We start from the raw sequence: 20,961 nt of genomic DNA, 5'->3' as shown, positions 1-20,961 counted from the left end.
GTTCCTGGAGGGTGGAAGCTGCCCACCCCTTCCCTCATACCTCATCCTCCGTGCGCCTCATCTGTATCCTTTGCAATATGCTTGCTTCCCCCCTCCCCGCCCCCAGACATAATCTTGCTCTGTCACCCAGGCTGGAGTGCAGTGGCGCCATCTTGGCTCACTGCAACCTTCACCTCTAGGGTTCAAGAAATTTTCATTACCTTAGCCTCCCTTCCTTATAGCTTGGATTACAGGCACCTGCCACCATGCCCAGCTAATATTTGTTTTGTTGTTGTTGTTGTTGTTGTTTTTTAGTACAGATGGGTTTTCACCATGTTGGCCAAGCTGGTCTCTAACTCCTGACTTCAAGTCATCCACCTGCCTCCGCCTCCCAAAGTACTGGGATTATAGGCACACCACCCCTGCAATATGGTTTCTAATAAACCGGTAATTGTCAGTGTTTCCCCAAGTTCTGTGAGCTGCTCTCACAAATTAATTGGACACAAAGAGGAGGTCCTGAGAACCCCAACTTGAAGCCTGCCAGTCAGAAGTTCTGGAGACCAAGACTTGGGACTGGTGCAGGGCAGGGAGGAGTTTTGGGGACTTAAGCCCTCCACCTGTGGGATCTGACACCATCTCTGGGTAGATGGTGTTGGAGCTGAATTAAAGGACACCCAGCTGGTGTCCACTGCTACGTGGGGGAAAAAAGCCCCATGTATATGGTCAAAGAAATCTTCTGTGTTGATGATTGTTGTGGTGTGAGAGTAGAGGAAGTGATTAGAGAGAGGTTTTTCTACACAATTGATGTCAGTGAAGTGGGATTTGCAGGAATGGCCCTGACTCACATAAATGTGGTTTGGGAAGAAAAGGGATAAAAGGGTGGGAGAAGGCCAGGCGCAGTGGCACACATCTGTAATCCCAGCACTTAGGGAGCCCAAGGCAGGCAAATCACAAGGTCAGGAGTTTGAGTCCAGCCTGGCCAACATGGTGAAACTCTGTCTGTACTAAAACTACAAAATTAGCCGGGTGTAGTGGTGGATGCCTGTAATCCCAGCTACTCGGGAGGCTGAGGCAGGAGAATTGCTTGAACCTGGGAGGTGAAGTTTGCAGTGAGCCGAGATTGCACCACTGCACTCCAGCCTGGGCAACAGAATTAAAAAAATAAAAAAAAAAAAAACGTGTTGGGAAGAGGAATCTTTGATTCCTGAGTAACCACATGGTCACCATGGTGTGAAGCTGCAACTCTGTTGAGATCGGTTACTAAAGGTAAAACTTAACCAGTGGAATTTAGAGATGGATCCAACTCCCTATGAATTGGTTCACTGAATACATAAGTAAGGAAATGCAAATTAATAAGAAAAACACGAAATATTCAATCCCTCGATTATTGTTATTGAAAATGGTCAAAATGAAAGGAAAAGAGGGTGCTGGGTTAGGAATTGAGGCTGGACCAAGCACAGATGTGCATCTGGCTGAGCTCAGGCCACTAGCTTCAGAGTTAACCCACAAAGGAGAAAATTATGCAGGGAAAACAGGAAGTACCTCTGAGACCTGTGGTTACCAAGACAGTAGTCAATGTGAAGGAACCAAGTAACTATCGAAACAAGAGAGTAGAGTGCGAAGGAATTGTTCCAGTTTGTAGATCAGTATCATCAGCTTCCAGAGGAACTTTTACTAAAAGGGATTCTGAGAGTAACTAATTTAGGGGCAGTATGAAGAGTGACAGAGCGTGTTTGGGTTGATGCAGGACTCACAGTGCACTATTCTAGTCACAGATGGGTATATATGATGCAGACACACAGGAGGTTATTTTTGAGGGAACAGCAAGCCTGGTGGAATGTATAGAAGTCATGTAAAGGCCAGTGGCAGTGGCTCACGCCTGTAATCCCAACACTTTGGGAGGCTGAGGCAGGTGGATCACCTGAGGTCAGGAGTTCAAGACCAGCCGGGCCAACATGGTGAAACCCCGTCTCTACTAAAAATACAAAAATTAGCCAGGTGTGGTGGTGCATGCCTATAATCCCAGCTACTTGAGAGATGGAGGCAGGAGAATCACTTGAACCCGGGAGGTAGAGCTTGCAGTGAGCCAGAATCATGCCACTGCACTCCAGTCTGGGCAACACAGTAAAACTCTGTCTCAAAAAAAAAAAAAAAAAAAATTGGCTGGGCACAATGGCTCATACCTGTAATCCTAATCCCAACACTTTGGGAGACTGAGGTGGGTGGATCATGAGGTCAAGAGATCTGAAACCCCATTTCTACCAAAAATACAAAAATTAGCCGAGCGTGGTTATGCAAAAGCATGGTACATCTATACAATGGAGTATTATTCAGTTGTAAAAAGGAAGGGAATTCTGACACTTGCTACAAAATGGAAGGATCCTGAAGACATTATGTTAAGTGAAAGAATCCAGACACAAAAAGACAAATACTGTATGATTCCATTCATATCAGGTGCCTAGTCAAGGGGAAGTTAACTGTTTAACTGCTATAGAGTTTCCGTTTGGGAAGATGAGAAAGTTCTGGAAATGAATGGTGGTGATGGTTCCAGAATAGTGTGAATATACTGAAAGCCACAGAACTGTATGCAGTGCTTACAAATGGTTACAATGGTAAATTTTAGCCAGGAGTGGTGGCTTATACCTGTAATCCCAGCATTTTGGGAGGCCGAGGCAAGAGGATTGATTGAAGCCAGGAGTTCAAGACCATCCTGGGCAACACGGTGAGATCCCCATCTTTATAAAAATACATTTTAGGTCAGGCATGGTGGCTCACACCTGTAATCCCAGCCCTTTGGGAGACTGAGGCTGGTCGATTATGAGGTCAGGAGTTCGAGACCAGCTGGCCAATATGGTGAAACCCTGTCTCTACTAAAAATACAAAAAAATTAGCCAGGCGTGGTGGCACGTGTCTGTAGTCCCAGCTACTCGGGAGGCTGAGGCAGAAGAATCACTTGAATCTAGGAGATGGGGGCTGCAGTGAGCCGAGATTGTGCCATTGAACTCCACCCTGGGCAACAGAGGGAGACTGTCTAAAAAAAAAAAAAAATTTAAATGGCCAGGCACAGCTCACGCCCGTAATCCCAGCACTTTGCGTAATCCCAGCACTTTGCGTAATCCCAGCACCTTGGGAGGCCGAGACCCGCGGATCGCTTGAGTTCAGGAGTTTGAGACCAGCCTGGCCAACATGGTGAAATCCTGAATGTACAAAAATTAGCTGGGTGTGGTCACGGGCACCTGTAATTCCAGCTACTTGGGAGGCTGAGGCAGGAGAATTGCTTGAACCCAGGAGGCGGAGGTTTCAGTGACCTGAGACCGTGCCACTGAACTCCAGCCTGGGCAACAGAGCGAGACTCTGTCTCAAACAAACAAACAAACAAACAAAAACCATATATATAAATTAGCTAGGCATGGTGGCACATGCCTGTAGTTCCAGCTACTCGGGAGGCTGAGGTGGGAGGATCACTTAAGCCAGAAGTTCAAGGCTACAGTGAGCTATGATCGCGCCACTGTATTCCAGCATGGGTGACAGAGCGAGACCCCTCTAAAAAATAAAAAATAAAAAGGTTACATACATGTGTATGTGTGTATTGTAACACCATTAAAAAACAGAAATTTAAAAGAAGAAAAGCTGGCTTCTAGCACCTGGAACTAGCAAAGCTGACAGTCACTCACCTACCAATATAGGTAGGTGACTCTATACCTGGACAACCACATCCACCTGGTTGCTCCGCCCCTTTCTTCCCCTCCCTGTCCCTCTGCTCCCCTCCGCGTCCCTTCCCTCTCCTTCCCTCTCCTCCCCTCTCTTCCCCCCACACATCCAGGTTCCGACCTTGCCACCCCCAACGAGTCTCACTGCGCAGGCGCGGACCGGTGGGCAGGAGCGGGCGTGGCCTCACTCTGCGCCTGTGCCGAATTCCAGCTGCGACTGCTGAGGGAGAAAATGATGCCCAGGTTGGGCTCCTCGGCCCGCCGGCCGAGGAAAGGCCTGCGTTGCACACGCGCAGACCGAGCATCCGCGTCAAGAGGGGAAGAGAGAGCGCGCTCCCCACGTCTGGCGCGCCTGGCTGCCAGGCATTCGTCTCAGCCGTGACTCTCGCCAGGCCGGGGCTGGCGCGCCCACGTCTGAAGAGTGATGCCCCGGGAGATCATCACCCTGCAGCTGGGCCAGTGCGGCAACCAGAGTGAGCAAGAGAGCGCCGGCCCCGCCGGTCTCTGGTTCTGCCCCTTCGGGTCCCACCCAAGTGCCTGGCTTCCACCTTTCCCTTCCATGAACCCCCTACCCTGCTGCTCTGGATAACCCGACCAAAGCTGCGCCTCCAGCCCGGAGCTGGGGCAGCTCCCAGACCCCCACATCTTGGGTCCACCCTCTGATCGTGTCAGCCTCTGAGACTAAAACTGGGTTCCTCAGGCCTTAAGGCTCTAGCAGACCCGGGCATCTCCCTCCTCCCCCAGTTGGGTTCGAGTTCTGGAAACAGCTGTGCGCCGAGCATGGTATCAGCCCTGAGGGCATCGTGGAGGAGTTCGCCACCGAGGGCACTGACCGCAAGGACGTCTTTTTCTACCAGGTGCCCCCAGCAACTTGGCCAGGGGCGGCAGTGGCCCAAAGGGCCGGAAGGGAAGGGAGTGGCCTGGTACTGGAAGGGGAGCCCCACTGGGCAAAGGGGCCAGGCGGCTGGCTTGAGGAGGGAGGGCCCAGGGAGCCAGAGTTGGGAGGACTTAGGACTTGGGCCGCCCTGGCTGATTGGTCTTCCTCCTGGACTCTCCTTGACAGGCAGATGATGAGCACTACATCCCCCGGGCCGTGCTGCTGGACCTGGAGCCCCGGGTGATCCACTCCATCCTCAACTCCCCCTATGCCAAGCTCTACAACCCAGAGAACATCTACCTGTCGGAGCATGGAGGAGGAGCTGGCAACAACTGGGCCAGTGGATTTTCCCAGGTGTCCAGGCCACCATTCCAGAGACCTTTGATATTCCCACCCAGAGGCAAGGCAGGCTCAAGCTACTAGGAATTTGACCAGACTGACAGAAAATAAGAGAGAAAAGGATGCCCAGAACAAGAGAGACAGTCAGGGAGAGGTTTATGCAAATTTTGTGCAAATCATTTGCAAAAGTAGCACTTCTGGGTTGAGGGCTACAGCCCTGGGTCTGCTTCAGGGTGGCAACAATATCCCAGGGAAGACAGAATTCTTGGTGCTGTGCTGAGAAAAGATGAGCTCTGGAACCTTTGTCCTGACTCCTTTTCCATATCTCTATACAGGGTGAGAAAATTCATGAAGACATCTTTGACATCATAGACCGAGAAGCAGATGGAAGTGACAGTTTAGAGGTGAAGTTATGGAGCAGGGGAAGGAATGGGAGGGAGGCTAGGCTGAAGAGTGCTGGGGAAAGGTCAGGAGGTGGCCTGAATAGGTGATGTGAGGGGAGCAATTCAATTCAAAACCCATTTATGGAGCATCAGATGTGGAATATTGAGGTAAATAAGATATAGTCTTTGTTCTCAAGGAAGTCATAAATCGGGATGGCACCGGCCCCTTAGGCATGAGTCATTCAGCTTCTTCACCAGCTCCAAACCTTCCCAAGGAGCCTCAGCCTGGATACATAAGAGGAAGCTTTGAGACATGGGCGTTTTGGGAATGGGGAATGAGTCATGCCGAAGTCTCTCCCCCAGAACCTTGGAGACTGCCTCTCCATCTCTCCCCATGCTGGGTGCAGTATGTTCCCGGCTCACAGTTCTTATAACCCATGTAATTTCCTAAGAGACTTGAGCAATAAGGGTATGTTTTGTTAAAATATTTGACCTTTTGTCCTTGGTTTCTGAAACAGCTCCAGAACAGCTCCAGAGTGATAAAGGTGAAAGACAGTCTGTTATTTATAACACGCCCCTTTCTTTTAATCTGTCATTTTATTTAATTAGTTAATTTTACTAACCACTGTACTAAGGAGGAACAAATGCCTTTCAACCAAATCTGAGCTTATGTCATTGAGGTGATGTTTGGAAAGTCCCAGATAGCCACTGGATTGGGGGCTGGTTACCAGGGAAACAAGCCTGGTGCTCTGAGGGTTGGAATTTACAGGCCCACCCCTCACCTCTGGGGAGGGGAGAAGGAGTGAAGATTGAGTTGCGCATCAATTGCCAGTGATTTAATCAATCATGCCTGTGTAATGAAGCCTCCATAAAAATCCAAAAGGACTGAGTTCGGGGGCTTCCAGGAAGGTGAGCAAGAATACATCCACATGCTGGGAAGGTGCAAACCCAACACACAGGGCAGAAGTTCTGTGCTCCAGACCTTTCCAGAGCCTCCCCTCAATGTCTTCATCTGGCTGTTTATTTGTATCCTTTAAAATATCCTTTATAACAAATGGGGAAACATAAGTGTCTCCTTGAGTTCTGTGAGCTACTGTAACAAATGAATTGAACCCAAGGAGCAGTCCTGAGAACGCTGATTTATAGCTGGTTGGTCAGAGGCACAGCTAACACAACCTGAAGCTTCTATTGGCATTAGGAGTAGGAGAATCTTGTGGAACTGAGCCTTCACTCTGTGGGATCTGATGCTATCTTCAGGTACAGATACTCCTCAACTTACAATGGCTTTATCAGGATGTAAACCCATCATAAATTGAAAATGTCAACTAGGCATAGTGGCTCATGCCTGTAATCTCAGCACTTTGGGAGGCCAAAGCATGTGGATCACCTGAGCCCAGGAGTTCAAGACCAGCCTGGACAACACGGTGAAACCTCATCTCTGCAAAAAATAGAAAAATTATCCAGGCATGGTGGTGCATGCCTGTAGTCCTAGCTACTTGGAGGCTGAGATGGGAAGATGCCTTGAGCCCAGAAGTTCAAGGCTGTAGGGAGCTATGATCACACCACTGCACTGCAGTCTGGGGAACTGAGTAAGATCCTGTCTCTAAAAACAAATTTGAGCACAGTGGCTCAAACCTGTAATCCCAGCACATTGGGAGGCCGAGGTGGGCAGATCACTTGAGGTCAGGGGTTCAAGACCAGCCTGGCCAACATGGTGAAACCCCATCTCTACTAAGAATACAAAAATTAGCCGGGCATTAGCCGGGCATGGTGGTACATGCCTGTAGTCCCAGCTACTTGGGAGGCTAAGGCAGGAGAATGGCTTGAACCCAGGAGGCAGACGTTGCAGTGAGCCAAGATCTCACCATTGCACTACAGCCTGGGCGACAGAGCAAGACTTCATCTCAAAAAAAAAAAAAGGAAAGAAAAATATCGTAAGTAGAAATGCATCAGGTTACAACCCAGTAAGCCCATTGTGACATTGAAAAATTGTGAATTGAACCATTGTAATTCAGATGCTTCTTGATTTAAGATGAGATTATGTCCTGATAAACCCATCATAAAGCCAAAACATCTTAAATTGAACCATCCGAAGTCAGGGACAGGCTATAGGTAGTCCAGAATTGAAGTGAATTAGTGGCTACCCAGCTGGCATCTACTGTAGAATTGACTGCTTACTTCATGTGTGTGGTAAAACCACACACATCTGGTATCAGAAGCGTGTTGTGAGCGTGTGGCAGGAGAAACTGAGTCTGTTTATTCCTGTATACACACAGGGCTTCGTGCTGTGTCACTCCATCGCAGGGGGTACAGGTTCTGGCCTGGGCTCCTACCTCCTGGAGCGACTGAATGACAGGCAAGCCTGTGTTTGGGGAGAGGGCATTAACCCTGGTTCCCTGGGTAATCTCATTGCTTTTTTTCTCTTGAGTTAGAAAGTCTGCCATTACCCCTTTAGAGTCATAGGGACAGACTCACCCAAGGACCATGCTGGAAGCTATATTGGGGTGGGGGGATTTACCTAGGGAGGGGAGGGGATCTACAGAGTTTGATGCTTTTGGGCTTCTCCTTTTTGGCTCTAAAGACAGTCTGCCCTCACCTCTTTTGTACAAAATGGTACAGATGGGCAGTGATGGGGTTCCTTCCAGTTCACTATGCCACCACCCTCTTTTCTCTCAGGTACCCCAAGAAGCTGGTGCAGACTTATTCAGTGTTTCCCTACCAGGATGAGATGAGCGACGTGGTGGTCCAGCCCTACAATTCACTCCTCACACTCAAGAGGCTGACACAGAATGCAGACTGTGTGGTGAGCAAATTAAGAGTTGAGGGGGTGGGTGCGGTGGCTGATGCCTGTAAGTCTAGCACTTTGGGAAGCTGAGGTGGGTGGATCTCTTGAGCTCAGGGGTTCAATACTAGCCTGGTCAACTTGTGAAACCCTGTCTCCACAGAAAATACAAATATTAGGGCTGGGTGCAGTGGCTCATGCCTGTAATCCCAGCACTTTGAGAGGTCAAGGTGGGTGGATCACCTGAGGTTGGGAGTTTGAGACCAGCCTGACCAACATGGAGAAACCCCATCTCTACCAAAAATATATAATTAGCCAGGCGTGGTGGTGCATGGCTGTAATCCCAGCTACTCAGGAGGTTGAAGCAGGAGAATTGCTTGAACCTGGAAGCTGGAGTTTTCGTGAGCCGAGATTGTGCCATTGCACTCCAGCCTGGGCAACAAGAACAAAATTCTGTCTCAAGAAAAAAAGAGTAGGGACTTTGATCTATCTCCCCAGGCTTTTTTTTTTTTTTTTTTTTTTTTAACTGTCTGAATCAAAGGTTTCTATTTATTCTTCTCCCCAGGCCAGTGAGTCTCATTCACCCTGCCCTTCCCCAGCCCTCTCCACACAGAACTGAGGCCCAACAAAGCCATACCTGTGGGCCAAATTAGGAAATAAGGTCCTGATCTCTAGGTTTCTTAGAATCCTCTTAGGCAGCAAGACTCTCAAAAAAGTGAATATACCTCCCCCTACCACCACATACCCCACCTTTGCCTACTTAATGCCCACTCATGCTTGAACTCTCAGCTCAAGGATAACTTTCTTAACAAAACCTTTCCTGAATACTCAGTCAAGATGGGATTCCTTTGTGTGTATTTCTAGGAGTTAACTATACTTTTCTGTTTTATATTTAGTGCACCTCCTTCCATACTAGACTGCAGACCTAATGAAGGGAAAGATGGTGCCTGTTCCTCTCTGTGGTCTTCCCAGAGCCAGGCAGTGTACGCACATGTGGATACTCATGTGTTTGTTTACTGCCCTGCATGGTCCGAGAGTATCTCATGATGCCCCAGAGACAGTACTTTTGTTTCTTTTTATTTTTTATATTTTTTATGGAGATGGCATCTTGCTGTGTTGTTTAGGCTGATGTCCAACTCCTGGCCTCAAGTGATCCTCCCACCTCAGCCTCCCAAAGGGCTGAGGTTATAGGTGTGAGCCACCATGCCCAGCAGTTTTTGTTTTAAACTAATAAACCTCTTCCTGGATCTGGAGTTCAGCAGGGGTTAAGCCAATATCTTATTTCTATGCCCATTTTCTCCTCAAGAAGCTGTGACCCTCTGCTGTCCCCGCAGGTGGTGCTGGACAACACAGCCCTGAACCGGATTGCCACAGACCGCCTGCACATCCAGAACCCGTCCTTCTCCCAGATCAACCAGCTGGTGGGCCCCCACTGCTGGACTCCTTTGGACTGGAAGCCCTCCTTTCTGGAGGGTCATCTGGGGAAGGGAGGTCCCACTCAGGCCGAGGCCTATGACATGGCACCCCTGTCCCCAGGTGTCCACCATCATGTCAGCCAGCACCACCACCCTGCGCTACCCCGGCTACATGAACAATGACCTCATCGGCCTCATCGCCTCACTTATCCCCACTCCGCGGCTCCACTTCCTCATGACCGGCTATACCCCGCTCACTACGGACCAGTCAGTAAGAGCAGCCTCAGTGTCCCAGGCCAGGCCAGCCCTGGGCCCCGCAGGCCCTACCTTAGCCTTTCTCTCCTCCTCTCTGCCCCAGAAGCTTTGCAGGCGACTTTCTTGTTGACTTGCTCTCTACCTCCCCTCTGCCTTTGGCTTCTGCCAAAGAGAAACCAAAAGGGGGACTGTGTCCTGAGCCCTGGCTGGGTCCCCGTTTCACTGTCCATCAGGTGGCCAGCGTGAGGAAGACCACGGTCCTGGATGTCATGAGGCGGCTCCTGCAGCCCAAGAATGTGATGGTGTCCACAGGCCGAGACCGCCAGACCAACCACTGCTACATCGCCATCCTCAACATCATCCAGGGAGAGGTGGATCCCACCCAGGTAGGGGAGGCCCCTTCATCCCATACCCTGGACCCACAGGGGTAGAGGAGAGGCCACTCCACTGCTCCTGTGCCTACCCCAGGTCCACAAGAGCCTGCAGAGGATCCGGGAACGGAAGTTGGCCAACTTCATCCCATGGGGGCCCGCCAGTATCCAGGTGGCCCTGTCGAGGAAGTCTCCGTACCTGCCCTCGGCCCACCGGGTCAGCGGGCTCATGATGGCCAACCACACCAGCATCTCCTCGGTGAGTCTGGGTTTCTGTTCTTAGGACAGTAGGACAGTCTGTTCCACTGGTCACCTTCATCATCTTCCCCAAGTTTGTTCCTAACCCCCGGCTCGCATTTTGGAGATTTTTGTCTCTTTCAGCTCTTTGAAAGTTCCTGCCAGCAGTTTGACAAACTGCGGAAACGGGATGCCTTCCTTGAGCAGTTCCGTAAGGAGGACATGTTCAAGGACAACTTTGACGAGATGGACAGGTCTAGGGAGGTTGTTCAGGAGCTCATTGATGAGTACCATGCCGCCACACAGCCAGACTACATCTCCTGGGGCACCCAGGAGCAGTGATTTCCCTCCCTACTACTCCTGGACGGGAAGCACAGCCTCAACCATGCCTGCACCCTCTGACCCAACTTCACCTCATGGACAACCCTTCTTGGCTTATCTCCAGCGCATGAGCTGGTCCTGCTTCTTCTCTCCATGCCCTGACTCTTGATATGCTTCTTCAGCTCTACTAAAGTAATAAAGCTTGGTTGTCAGTATAGCCAGGGCTTGATCTGTGAATACAGGGGGTGGTGAAGGGGTCCAGTTTCTAGGCATCTGACATAGGGTGGCCTTCACCTCCTCCATCGTCTTACCCCTTAGTCCAGATTTTAGTGTGTTCACTTTCCACTGGCCTCCCTCACCTTGAACTGGGCTGTTTTACTAGAGGCAGCCCTAAGATTACAGAGCTTTACTGAGGTCTGCTGTCTCCTCAGTACCTAAGCCTTTGCCCCAGGGAAGGTCAGTGTTGCCCCAGCCTCTTCCACTCAGGGCAGAGGAGGTGGGGTCTCTGTCTCCTCAGTGCCTAAGCTTTTGCCCCAGTGAAGGTCAGTGTTGCCCCAGCCTCTTCCACTCAGGGCAGAGGAGGTGGGGTCTACTGAAGGAGGGCACACTGCATTCCGAGCAGGCCAGGAGAGCCGGGACTCTGGAATCCCAGTGCCCAGAGCCATGAGAGTCCCAGGAACTCACTCTAGTTCAACCCAACCTGGTAAGTAGAAGCAGAATTCAAGAGTGGGGCTGAGCACATCCTGAGTTACTTTTCTGTGCCAGAGAAATTCGTGGGTTTGTTATCTGCCCCAAGCTTCTCTCCATTCTAGGCCCAAAGCATTAGGCCCACCAATGATGGGCCAGAACTCGACACCAGAGTAAGAACTGGGCAGTACCAGATCTGATGACTCACTGCCCTCCAGCTTCAGGGATGCCAGGAGGCCATCCATATGCCACTCAATGGAGAAGGGAGGGTGAGTAACTGCCAGCTTCCAATGAGGCCTGTTTGCCTGCTCCACCCACAAGCCTGTGGCAGCATAGTGGCCGGGAGGAGGTTAAAGTCTTGAAGGTCAAGGAGGGGGAGGGTGAAGCACTGTGGTGTCCACACTTTCCCCAGAGCCTGGTAAAAGCCCAGAGTGTGGGCATCCCCAGAGGCGGGGCTCTGCATTATGGGGTTCCAACTTGTTCCACTGAATAACACTCCCACAGGAAGGGTTTGTGTAAATAAGAAACTTTTTTTTTTGCTTCTCTTCTACAAATAAATTAAGAAACAAACTAGAAAATTGCCCACACCCATTGTAGCCCTTGGGTGTGGGATGTGCCCTGTCCCTGCAGGGCCAAAAGGGTCCACGTTTCCCTCAAATCTCAGAGCAGTCCTGGCCCAGGCTGGAGGCAGGCGGGAAGTCGTGACCTTTTGGCAGGCTCAGTCCTGCAGCTGCCCCAAGCAGCCAGACTGTCCCTGGGGCTCATCCAGGCCTGGGTGCTGGCTGGGAGGGGAGGTGTCTGGCAGGTCTTGGCATGGAGGAGAAGAGCTGCTGCAGGGCCTCTCGGGGGAGGGGTTGGCCAAGTAGGCATTCACCAGCTGCATGATCTCTTCTACCTAAGAGAGGGCAGAGGTCAGTGTGCAACAGGAGCTGTGGGGTTCTCTACTTTTTCTCATTCTCTATGCCCCTGCAACCTTTCCTTCCTTATCTCCACTCTCCCTCATTTCTATGTGCCAATCCTACTTGCTTCTTTCTGCTCCTCTAACAAGCCAAGTTTACTCTCATCTCAGGGACTTTGCCTTGCAATTCTTTCTACCGAGAATGCTGCTCCCCAGGTCTTCCTTGGCCAGTTTAAATGGCAGCCTCTTTGGAAACCCTTCCCTGACTTCCTGTCACATCACTCTTTCCTTTGTAGCATTTCTCACTGTCTTAATAGCCTGGGATTCCTTGTTTATTGTTTGACTCTCCAACTCTAGTGTAAGCTTCTTGAGCTTGTCTGTGATGGCTGCTAGATCCCAGTGCTTAGACTCCACCTGGCTCAGGCTTGGAGTTCAGTAAATGTTTCCTGACATCCCTTCCTTCTCTCCTCCTCCCACAACCCCTCTTCCCACTTACCTGGGGGCTCTGCAGGAGGAGCTGACTCTCCCCCACCCTCAATGCCAGGGTGTGGGGGCCTATTAGCTGGCAGGCGGCCACATGGCCATAGCTGACACTGTGGATGGGCTCTGTCTCCCCCGGCCGGGAGAGGGACATGGCCTTGGCTCCCAAGCCCAGGCATAGCTTTTGTGGAGCACCCCCACCAGGCTCCTGCAGACAGAGGGGCAGAGTCAGGGTGGAAGGAGGGAGACCAGCCTTATTTTGGGGAGGCGGAGATGGGTGGCTGTTAGCAGGAGTTTCCTAATCCCCTATGATTCACAGCACGTGTGTGGAGGGGCTAAGGCTCCAGGGATGTGAGGGCCCAAGGGCTGGTGATTCCTGGGGTTTGAGATGGGTAGCTGTTCTGGATGTGGGAAATGAAGTGACCCTCAGTGGGGATCTGTGGCTCTGGGGCAAAGGTGTGGGGCTTGGGCCACCAGAGTCCCCTTCTCCCTTCTCCCCCTCACCGTGCTCAGCTCCAGAACGTCATACCGAGCAGCGCCGAACCCCGGACACTGCGCCGCCAGGGTCAGGTAGGCGGCCATGGCCTCAGCTCGGCCCATGCCCCGTAGCCGCTTCCAGCTGCCCAGCACCGCAGCTGCCGTGCTGGTGCTGCTGCCTCCCTCGTGGGCTGTGGTTCCCGCCATGCGGCCGGCCCCGCCGCGCCTGGCCCGCTCCGCCCGCCTCTTGGCCAGGCCTGGGCTCCAGAGCGCCCCGGCCAGCAGGGCAGCGGCGGAGGGGGGCGGCCTGGAGGCTGGGCGGGGCGGGTCTTCACTCGGAGGGGCCCGGGGCGGTAGCAGGCGGTCCAGGCGGGGCAGGGGCACCCGCGGGGAGAAGTCCCGGTGCAGGCTCTGCAGGCGTAGCGCCGCCAGGGCGCGCAGCGTGTCGTCTGGCGGGGGCGGCCGGCCCCGCAGCAGCAGAGCGTGAGCCTGCAGGGGAGGCACTTCGCGTCAGTGCACCAGCGGTGGCGGGACCGTCGCGAATACGCCTTGTGGAATCTAAGAAGGTCTAGGTTCCAGTCAAGCCTCCCGCGGGGCTGCCATAGTGATGAAATGAGATGGCCCAGAAAACCAGAGGCTCAGGCTTGGGGGTCTATTAGCAGGCATGAACGCCGGGGAGCCTCACCTGCTCAAAGAGGAAAGGCAGTTCGTGACTGTCTGGGGACAGCCCCTCAGGGTGCAGAGGTCCGTGAAGACGCAGACACAGTCTCCACCCGGAATCAGGGGAGTCCTCCAGCCCAGCTTCTTCCGCTGCCAAGCTGCAGAAGAGGAGCGGACGCGATGCTTTGGAGAAGCAGGGCCCCTACAGCGCCGCAGCTGGGGGTGGGGCGGGGGCATATGTTTGGGGCGGGGCCTGGGCGGAGCTGACCGCAGAGGTGATGCTGGAGTCGGACTGCAAACCTGCTACGGGCAGGTCCATCTGTAAACCAGCGAACGCCACAGCGCAGAGCCAGGGGCAAGTACAGACTAACGTCTGCTTAGAGACTGACCGAAGCTGAGTAGTGGATAGGCCAATAGGGAGCGGGGCTGGGCTGGACATTTACTTCTCAAACCTGGTGAGCACATCGGCCACGAGGGTCCCCCCAGCCAGGGCTCGCTCCTGGGCCCCTCGCTGCTCGTACAGCGCGAATGCGTTGCGACTCCGGGCCAAGCCCAGCTGCCCCACCAGCTCTCGAGCCACCTAGAAGAGGAGGGTGAGGGGGAAGTAAGACCATTCAGGGATCTTGCCAGGATTATGGGAGGGGCTGATTCAGTTGGAAGGGATCTCAGTCCTGTCACCACCACTCCATTCCTTATCAAAATAATCTGACACTCGGGCAAACCTAGGGCCCAGGAAGCGGGAGAGGCAGGCGTAAGAAGCTGGCGGGGTGGTGGGTTGGAGGTCATGGGGCCTTTCTCTGGCCTCACCTCGCCCGCCGTGGTGTGGGAGTCGATGGCCACAGCACAGGGACCAGCCCCCGGACAGTGCACGGTGCACAGCAGCTCCTGCCGTCGGCTCAGCGCGGAAATTTCCGCCAGGGAAGGCACCAGCTCGCGGCCACGAGTCCGGCCCAGCGCTTTCCGGATGAAGCGCGCATATTCCGCCAGTTCCGAGTCCGGGAGTGCCTGCTCGGTCCTGGGTTAGGAGGAACCCGGAGATCAATGCTCGAAGGACTTTCCTTCTTCCCCTCCCTCTGGCTTCTTCTATTATAGTTTATCTGGCCGATTTCTTCCCTGTCCCAACTCAGGTTCTTCAAAGGCTCTCCTAACAATGTCCCCTGTGCTTTGCATTGAGCTGAATTACTTTCCAGTCCCCTGCAGCTTTCTCCCAACCGCCCCCACCACTTCCAAGTCTCCATGAACTTCCTTCGGGCTGATATCGAAATCCAGCCACTTTACTACACTTTCCTAACCCCTGGCGCTATCCTGCATCAGCTCTAGGAAAAGCAGCCTTTTTGTAATTCCTCAGCCCAAAGGGGACGTTTTATTGTAATTCATCTGCTCACAAGTGAGATAGAAGGCACTGTGTGTATTACCAGCAGCCCTGGCCTTGGGCAAGTCCTTTCCCTTTTCAGGATCTAGGTTCTTTATCTACCAAACCTTTTGCAAAAGACTTCTCATTCTCTCCCAGCCCAGTAGCTCCTCCACTAAGCCTTAACCCCCGCCCCGCCCCTCTCACCTCTCCAAGTGCCCCAGGAGGTGTCCCCGCACAGCTACCCCAGGCCGGAAGGTGCAGCTCATGCAGGTGAGGAGTTGCCAGTACCGCAGGGCCGCAGGGTCTTGGGTAGCCGGGAGCCCGGGGGGGCCTGCAGGGCCCGAGGTCTGCTTAGCCAGCTGCAGGAAGAGTTCATCCCGGAGCGCGGGCAAGTCCCGGCAAGTTTGGAGCACACCCTGCATTAAGGGCCCGGGGCGCCGCGCCCCCTCCAACGCCTGCAGCGCCAGGAACAGCCGTACCGCCTCCTCACGCAGGGGTGCATAGCCCGGACCTGTGGGAGGGTGAGGACGGAGGGACGGTTTGGAGAGGGAACACAGAACTGCACCCTGGGAGGAAGGCAAGAACCAGGGGAAGGTCAGAGGGAATATAAGGGGATGGGGTGGTAGGTAGAGAAGGATACGAACGACAGGAAGAGTGAAGGAAAAGCAGTGGTCCCTGCCTCCCAGGAATCCCCTTTCCAATCCCACTAAGCCTGGATTTGGACTTAGGGAAAGGAATGGGCAAGGGACTATTGGTTCACACCCCAGATTCTGTAACTAGATACTGAGGCTCATCACCACAGGTCAGAAAACAGGCTGGACTAGGAGTCAGAAAACCGGGATTCCTCTCCCAGCACCCTTTAATCCTCTAACTTTAGGATCTGGGCCAGTCACTACACCACTTAGGGAGAAGTACAGTTGGATGAGGCCAGCACATTCGACCAAAGTGGTAGCTTTTCTACCATTCATAAAGGTAATATGACATGGTCTCAAGAGTATGATGGAAAAATAGAAGAGCGTGTGTACAAACTCCTGAAGCAACATCAGTAGGCAGAATGAGACCCACAGAGAAGGTGGTCAAAGGGGACCCTTTTGTGAGTGCTGGCTTCCTCCCCTCCCCCTGGCCAGCTACCAGTTTCACCTTCATTCTTTGAAAAGCAAGGAGCTGGCAGGCCCCTGGAGGATGCTTATAGGTCCCTGCCAGTTAAGGGATTCGAATTCTTACCTCTGATCCACCCCATTCCATCCAGGGAGACTTGGAGACAGCACTCACCTGGGGTGTTGACTCCATAGGGCAGGGGCAGGAGTGGGGCGTACAAGGCTCCACTGGTGTGTCTCAGAATTGGGTTCCGCAGGTAAATAAGGGCAACGGCCTCTGGGTCCCCACAACTTTCCTAGGGGCCAGGGAGAGGGTCACCTTGATGGGGAAGGGAGTTCCCCATGAGCCCAGAAAGCTTTGAAGTCCACCACTCTCCTGGCTCTCCCTGGTGTTCTCTCTTACCTGTATGTCCCTGAGCAGTAGCTGGGTGGGGGTCTCCAGGGGTGCCTTGGAGGCAATCACTTCCCGCAATGCCACCCCCCAGCGCTCGGCCTCTGCCTGGCGTGGGGAGCAGAGGTGGACACTGTGCTTCCGGCCAGACACAGTCACTGACCACAGACCTGGGGAAAAGAGAGGCCAGGCCGGGCAGGGCAATTAGGATCTGCAGGGGCCCCTGCCTAGGAAGGTAGGAGAGTGTCCCCACGAGGTCTCACCGGTCTCCTTACGCCGGCGCTCTGGACCTGTCACCGAGCACAGGCTGGTGAGCACAAGACTCCCGAGGCGCCGCGCCCCCTTCCCGCTGCTGCTGAACTGATCCAGGGAGTCCCGCGTGAGCACGAACCAGGCTCGGCGTGGGGGTAGCCAGGGCCGCGCCCCACCTCCTCGGGGCTCCCGGTACAGCCAACCTGGGGGCAGGAGAGGGAGGGAAGGGACATCAGTAGGAGACATTAACCCTTGGAGGGTTGGGACTGGAGGCCTCCAGTGTACTGAGGGGGTCTCTACCTTTCACAACGATGTCCGGGTCGTCCTCCGGCAGCCCTTTCTCCGGGATGAGGCTCCAAGTTTCCTCCCAGCTCTGCAGCCTGGGCCAGAGGGGAGGAAGGGTTGGACTTCCACTCCACCTCTAGGGGGCTCCTCAGTAGGGGCTCCCCGGACCGCAGTGGTGTCTGCTCCCAAGCTGGGCACCCCTCCCCCAGGCTGTGGGAACCATTGGGCCATTCTGACCTCGCACCAGAAATAGCCCCGACCCCCGCCTTTCTCCACGCGCCCCCAGCCGGACCGCCCCCCGGGACCCCAGCCAAACCACAGCGTCCGGCGTAGGGCCTCTCCCTTATTGCACAACTGGGAGGGAAGACAGCGAGGATGGAGGTCCAGGGAACAGGCTGGGGTCTCGAGACTATGGGACGTAGGGGCGTAGCTCACCTGTGGGAGACTGGCCCGCTCCTCACCGGCTGAGTCAGTGTCACTTCCAGGGGACCCTGGGGAGACAGGCGGGGAAGCCCTCAGGATCAGAGCCCTTCCTGCGCAAGGTTTGGGCCTTCTGCCCTCAGGACAGGGCTGCTCAGGGGATTGAAGAGTCAGAGTGGGGTCGTGACTGGGGTGGAGTGTTCTGGAGCCGCTGGGCTTGCCCTTCGCGGTCTCAACACGGCAAGCTCTCCAGAACAGCAGGAGCTAAGGAGCCAAGGCTCCCTCCATTACCCTTTGAAGATACAATTAAGGGTAGGGTAGGGTGGAAAGAGCACTGGGCAGAGAGTCAGGAGATCTGGGTTCTAATTCCCGCCCCACCACTAACTCACTGTGGAACCTTGATCAAGTCTCTTCCCGTCTCAGGGCCTTAGCTTACCCAACTTTGAAACGGGAGAGGAGAGCTCACTCTGCCAGGCTCCAAGGCACCCTCTCCTCCTCATTTTCCCTTCTTTCACACTGCCTCCCTGGCCAGGGCAGGATAGGTGGTAGGCACAGAGGTGGACGAAGGGCAGAGGAACCTTTTCAGGATAGGGCTTTCTCCGAAAGTGTCTTGCATTCTCCCATAGACGTTCCTGAGACTAGTGAGCAGAGACCCTGCTCCTTTGCTGGGGCTTAGGAAGGGCGGGCCAGGCTGAGGAATGGCACACCCTCCGGAGGCAGGTGTAGATCAGGGTTTTGCCCTCCCCCTCCCCCTCATCTTCCCTTCCCCCTGGCCTGGAACTTCAACTGTAGACTGGGGTCTGAGAAAGGCCACAAACCCAACCCGGAGGCCAGCCAGGCGGGAACCGTGCCATCCTCATATTGCGTCCAGGCTGCTAGAGCCAGGAGGAGGAGGTGGGGGAGGGGGCCAGGGACACCTGTCCCCAGGCTCCGGGAAGGGGGGAGTGGAGGTGGAGCATGAGAGAGGCAATGGCCTGATAAAGCCAACCCTGCCCAGGCTGGAAACTTGGGGACGCCTGGGTCCTGTGCCTTTCCTACCTGAACCTCCACCTATTTTCTGGAGGGTCTGAGTGAGGCTGTCAGCCACACCACATGTGGCAGGTACTGACCACCGTCTTAGACTAACTCCCCTAATCCCAGTGCCCTGCTTTCCTCCCTCCCCTCCTCTATATTTATCCACCCTCCGCCTCCGCCAGGTGCTGGCGCCGGCCCCGACGGGCAGACGGCCCCACCCGGGCACCAAGCCACTGGGCCTGCTAGGGACCCCTGCGCGGAGGATGGGGGCCTGACCCGGGCCACAGCACAAGGGAGTCTGGCCGCCAGTATGCAGGGGGGATGGGAGAGGAGACGTCAGGGGATAGAGGTCTCCACACCAATTGTGCCTCCGTTTCCCCATGGGGAGATTCGACAAAACCAGGCAGCAACCCAGTGTCCCTCACCATCCATCCCTCGGGGGGTCCCAGGAGCCTCACCGGGGAAAGCCGAGAGTTCTGCCTTGAGTGGCAGGGTAATGAGGAGGAGTCCTCAAAGAGCCCCCAGCTCCCTCGCCGTGGGGTCCCCGCCACGGACCCCAAACCCGGGATGACTTCTCCCCTTCGCCCAGGTCTCCGCAGCTGGAGCTCTCGCATCTGGCTTCAGCGCTCGAGAACTGAGAGCTGAGGGGGACCCAGGCGTTCCAGCCGCCCAGCCGGCCTCGCCACATTCCTCGGCGCTGGCGGAGGCGGAAGGAGACGGGATGGGACGTGGGCCCGGCGGGGAAGGGAGAGGCAGGGCCAGGTCGGGCCACGCGTGACGCCTCCCTTGCCTCAGGGCCCCTAGCAGGTGGACAGCGCCCAGCCTGCGGCGGGAGGCCCACAGGCACATCCCGAGTAGGGCTGCTGCTCCGAGAGCTCCCGGGGGCTTTGGCCCCCAGGCAAAAACCTCCCCCATGTCCCTAGTTCGCCAAGCGCGCAGCGTGTGGCTGGAGGCTGGAGCGGATCAGCGTGACGGCCGGTTACAGCGAGCGTGATTGAGACGCGGCTCCGAACCCGGGACTTACCCTCCCGCCGCCCGCTGGACTCGGGGTCCGTAGCTCAAAGGTTTCCTCGTCCTCGTCCTCTTCCCCGTCCCCGCTAAGCTCGCCGTCCCCGTAGTCCCGGTGCAGAAGAGTGAAGCCTCGACGGCAGCAGAGAAGCCACCACAGTCCCCCGGGAAGAGGCATCCGGACTAGGAGCCGGGGGATGGGGGCGCGGGCTGCCGCGGCCGAGCAGCAGGGGGTCGGAGGAACTGGCGGGGCTCCGACCCGAGCAAGGGAAAGATGAGGTGGGAGGAGCAGGAGGGAGAAGGGGACAGGGAGGAGACAGTGTCCTGGGCTGGGGTGCAAGGGGACTCTAGCCAGACGCTGAGGGGGGCTCGGTGTCCGGGCCCCCGGAGGGGGGAGGGGGAAAAGCGTTCAGGGCCCGGGGAGAGGAGGGAGCAATGTCCGGAGCTGGGAAGTAGTGTCTGTTGGAGCGTCCAGCCCTGTGGGGGGCAGTGTCCGGTGCAGCGTCCGAGGTGGGCAGTTGTCCAAGCTCCAGGGAGGGTCGTGTCCGGTAGGGCGTCCGGTGGCCGGGGCCCGGGTCGCGCGCGCTGCGCTCCCTGCAGCCCCGGGACTGGCGCGCTGGGGGCGCGAGCACAGAGCTGGGACCCCGCCCCCCCGGCCCCCTCCCTCCTGGGAACCCCCCCTTCTATCTTCTTTCTCTCCTCCCTTCTTTACTAGGCAGGGTCCTGGTTTCGTCACAGCTTCCTCTGTCCAATCCCTGTGCCTGGCGCCGGGCGCGGCTACCAATCAGAAGGCTAAAACCGCGGCGGGTTGCATCATGTGCCCCTGGCTCCGTGACAGCGGGGAGGGGCGGGGAAATAGGGAGGGAGGGGACGAGGCGATGTTAGCCACGCCCCAGTCTCTGAGGTCGGACGCGGGGTGCTAGTGACATCACGGAAGCCCGCCTTCAGGTTTTAACTCTTGGTTCACCAACCAACAAATTAAAAACCCTGTTAAAGAGCTTTGGCACAGGGCAGAGGAAAACCCGACTGCCTCTCTCTGAACCCCTCTCTCGTCTCAGGATCCCTGAGAAAGGGAAAAGCCTTGGCTACTAAAAGGATGTCCAGACCTTCGAGGACACAGCTCTAGACGTGGCCCGACAGGTCTGGAATGAAGGAGTCCAGTTTCTCCGTGTGATTCAGCACTCCCTCACCCCCCCCCCCGCTTTTTTTATTCTTCTCGCCCAGGTTGGGGTGCGGTGGAGCCATCATGACTCACTACAGCCTCGAACT

The 20,961-nt window shown here is 55.1% G+C and overlaps 2 protein-coding genes across 14 annotated transcripts; one reads left to right on the top strand and one right to left on the bottom strand.

Moving 5' to 3' along the window:
- Nucleotides 1–3,891: 3,891 nt before the first annotated feature.
- Nucleotides 3,892–10,886, top strand: TUBG2 (tubulin gamma 2). Of its 2 annotated transcripts, XM_035301529.2 has the most exons (12): nucleotides 3,892–4,162; nucleotides 4,434–4,546; nucleotides 4,753–4,920; nucleotides 5,241–5,309; nucleotides 5,807–5,833; nucleotides 7,565–7,644; nucleotides 7,965–8,091; nucleotides 9,405–9,491; nucleotides 9,607–9,756; nucleotides 9,974–10,126; nucleotides 10,209–10,370; nucleotides 10,493–10,886. In XM_035301529.2, exons 1-12 carry the CDS (start codon nucleotides 4,114–4,116, stop codon nucleotides 10,688–10,690), a joined length of 1,383 nt encoding a protein of 460 aa, XP_035157420.1. In that variant the 5' UTR covers nucleotides 3,892–4,113; the 3' UTR covers nucleotides 10,691–10,886. The 2 variants fall into 2 exon arrangements, with proteins under 2 accessions (XP_035157420.1, XP_035157421.1); XM_035301530.3 differs by lacking the exon at nucleotides 5,807–5,833.
- A 980-nt stretch (nucleotides 10,887–11,866) lies between these two features.
- On the bottom strand, nucleotides 11,867–20,302 carry PLEKHH3 (pleckstrin homology, MyTH4 and FERM domain containing H3). 12 transcript variants are annotated; one of them, XR_013535948.1, is made up of 13 exons: nucleotides 19,709–20,302; nucleotides 17,686–17,741; nucleotides 17,266–17,345; nucleotides 16,977–17,168; nucleotides 16,726–16,883; nucleotides 16,498–16,618; nucleotides 15,430–15,736; nucleotides 14,679–14,886; nucleotides 14,315–14,451; nucleotides 13,897–14,029; nucleotides 13,264–13,700; nucleotides 12,751–12,942; nucleotides 11,867–12,251 (listed from the first exon to the last, which is right to left on the bottom strand). XR_013535948.1 is itself a non-coding variant. In XM_078374416.1 (13 exons), exons 1-13 carry the CDS (start codon nucleotides 19,868–19,870, stop codon nucleotides 12,075–12,077), a joined length of 2,385 nt encoding a protein of 794 aa, XP_078230542.1. In that variant the 5' UTR covers nucleotides 19,871–20,302; the 3' UTR covers nucleotides 11,867–12,074. The 12 variants fall into 12 exon arrangements, 5 of the variants coding, with proteins under 5 accessions (XP_078230542.1, XP_078230545.1, XP_078230544.1 ...); XR_013535949.1 differs by having other exon boundaries at nucleotides 11,867–12,247; XR_013535951.1 differs by having other exon boundaries at nucleotides 14,324–14,451.
- Between the last annotated feature and the right edge of the window lie 659 nt (nucleotides 20,303–20,961).

Source organism: Callithrix jacchus, chromosome 5 (assembly GCF_049354715.1).
Source record: "Callithrix jacchus isolate 240 chromosome 5, calJac240_pri, whole genome shotgun sequence".
Lineage (NCBI taxonomy): Eukaryota > Metazoa > Chordata > Mammalia > Primates > Cebidae > Callithrix > Callithrix jacchus.
Note: the sequence above shows the minus strand (reverse complement) of the source record. Positions and strands in the feature narration are given on the sequence as shown.

Bases quoted from the DNA above. Each gene is read 5' to 3' on its own strand.
- TUBG2 (XM_035301529.2), top strand. From the start codon at position 4,114: ATGCCCCGGGAGATCATCACCCTGCAGCTGGGCCAGTGCGGCAACCAG. The intron at 4,163-4,433 runs GTGAGCAAGAGA...CTCCTCCCCCAG, and splicing joins GGGCCAGTGCGGCAACCAGA to TTGGGTTCGAGTTCTGGAAA. The intron at 9,492-9,606 runs GTGGGCCCCCAC...CCCTGTCCCCAG, and splicing joins TCTCCCAGATCAACCAGCTG to GTGTCCACCATCATGTCAGC.
- PLEKHH3 (XM_078374416.1), bottom strand. From the start codon at position 19,870: ATGCCTCTTCCCGGGGGACTGTGGTGGCTTCTCTGCTGCCGTCGAGGC. The intron at 17,346-17,685 runs GTGAGCTACGCC...CCTCTGGCCCAG, and splicing joins AGCGGGCCAGTCTCCCACAG to GCTGCAGAGCTGGGAGGAAA. The intron at 16,619-16,725 runs GTAAGAGAGAAC...CCTGGCCCCTAG, and splicing joins TACTGCTCAGGGACATACAG to GAAAGTTGTGGGGACCCAGA.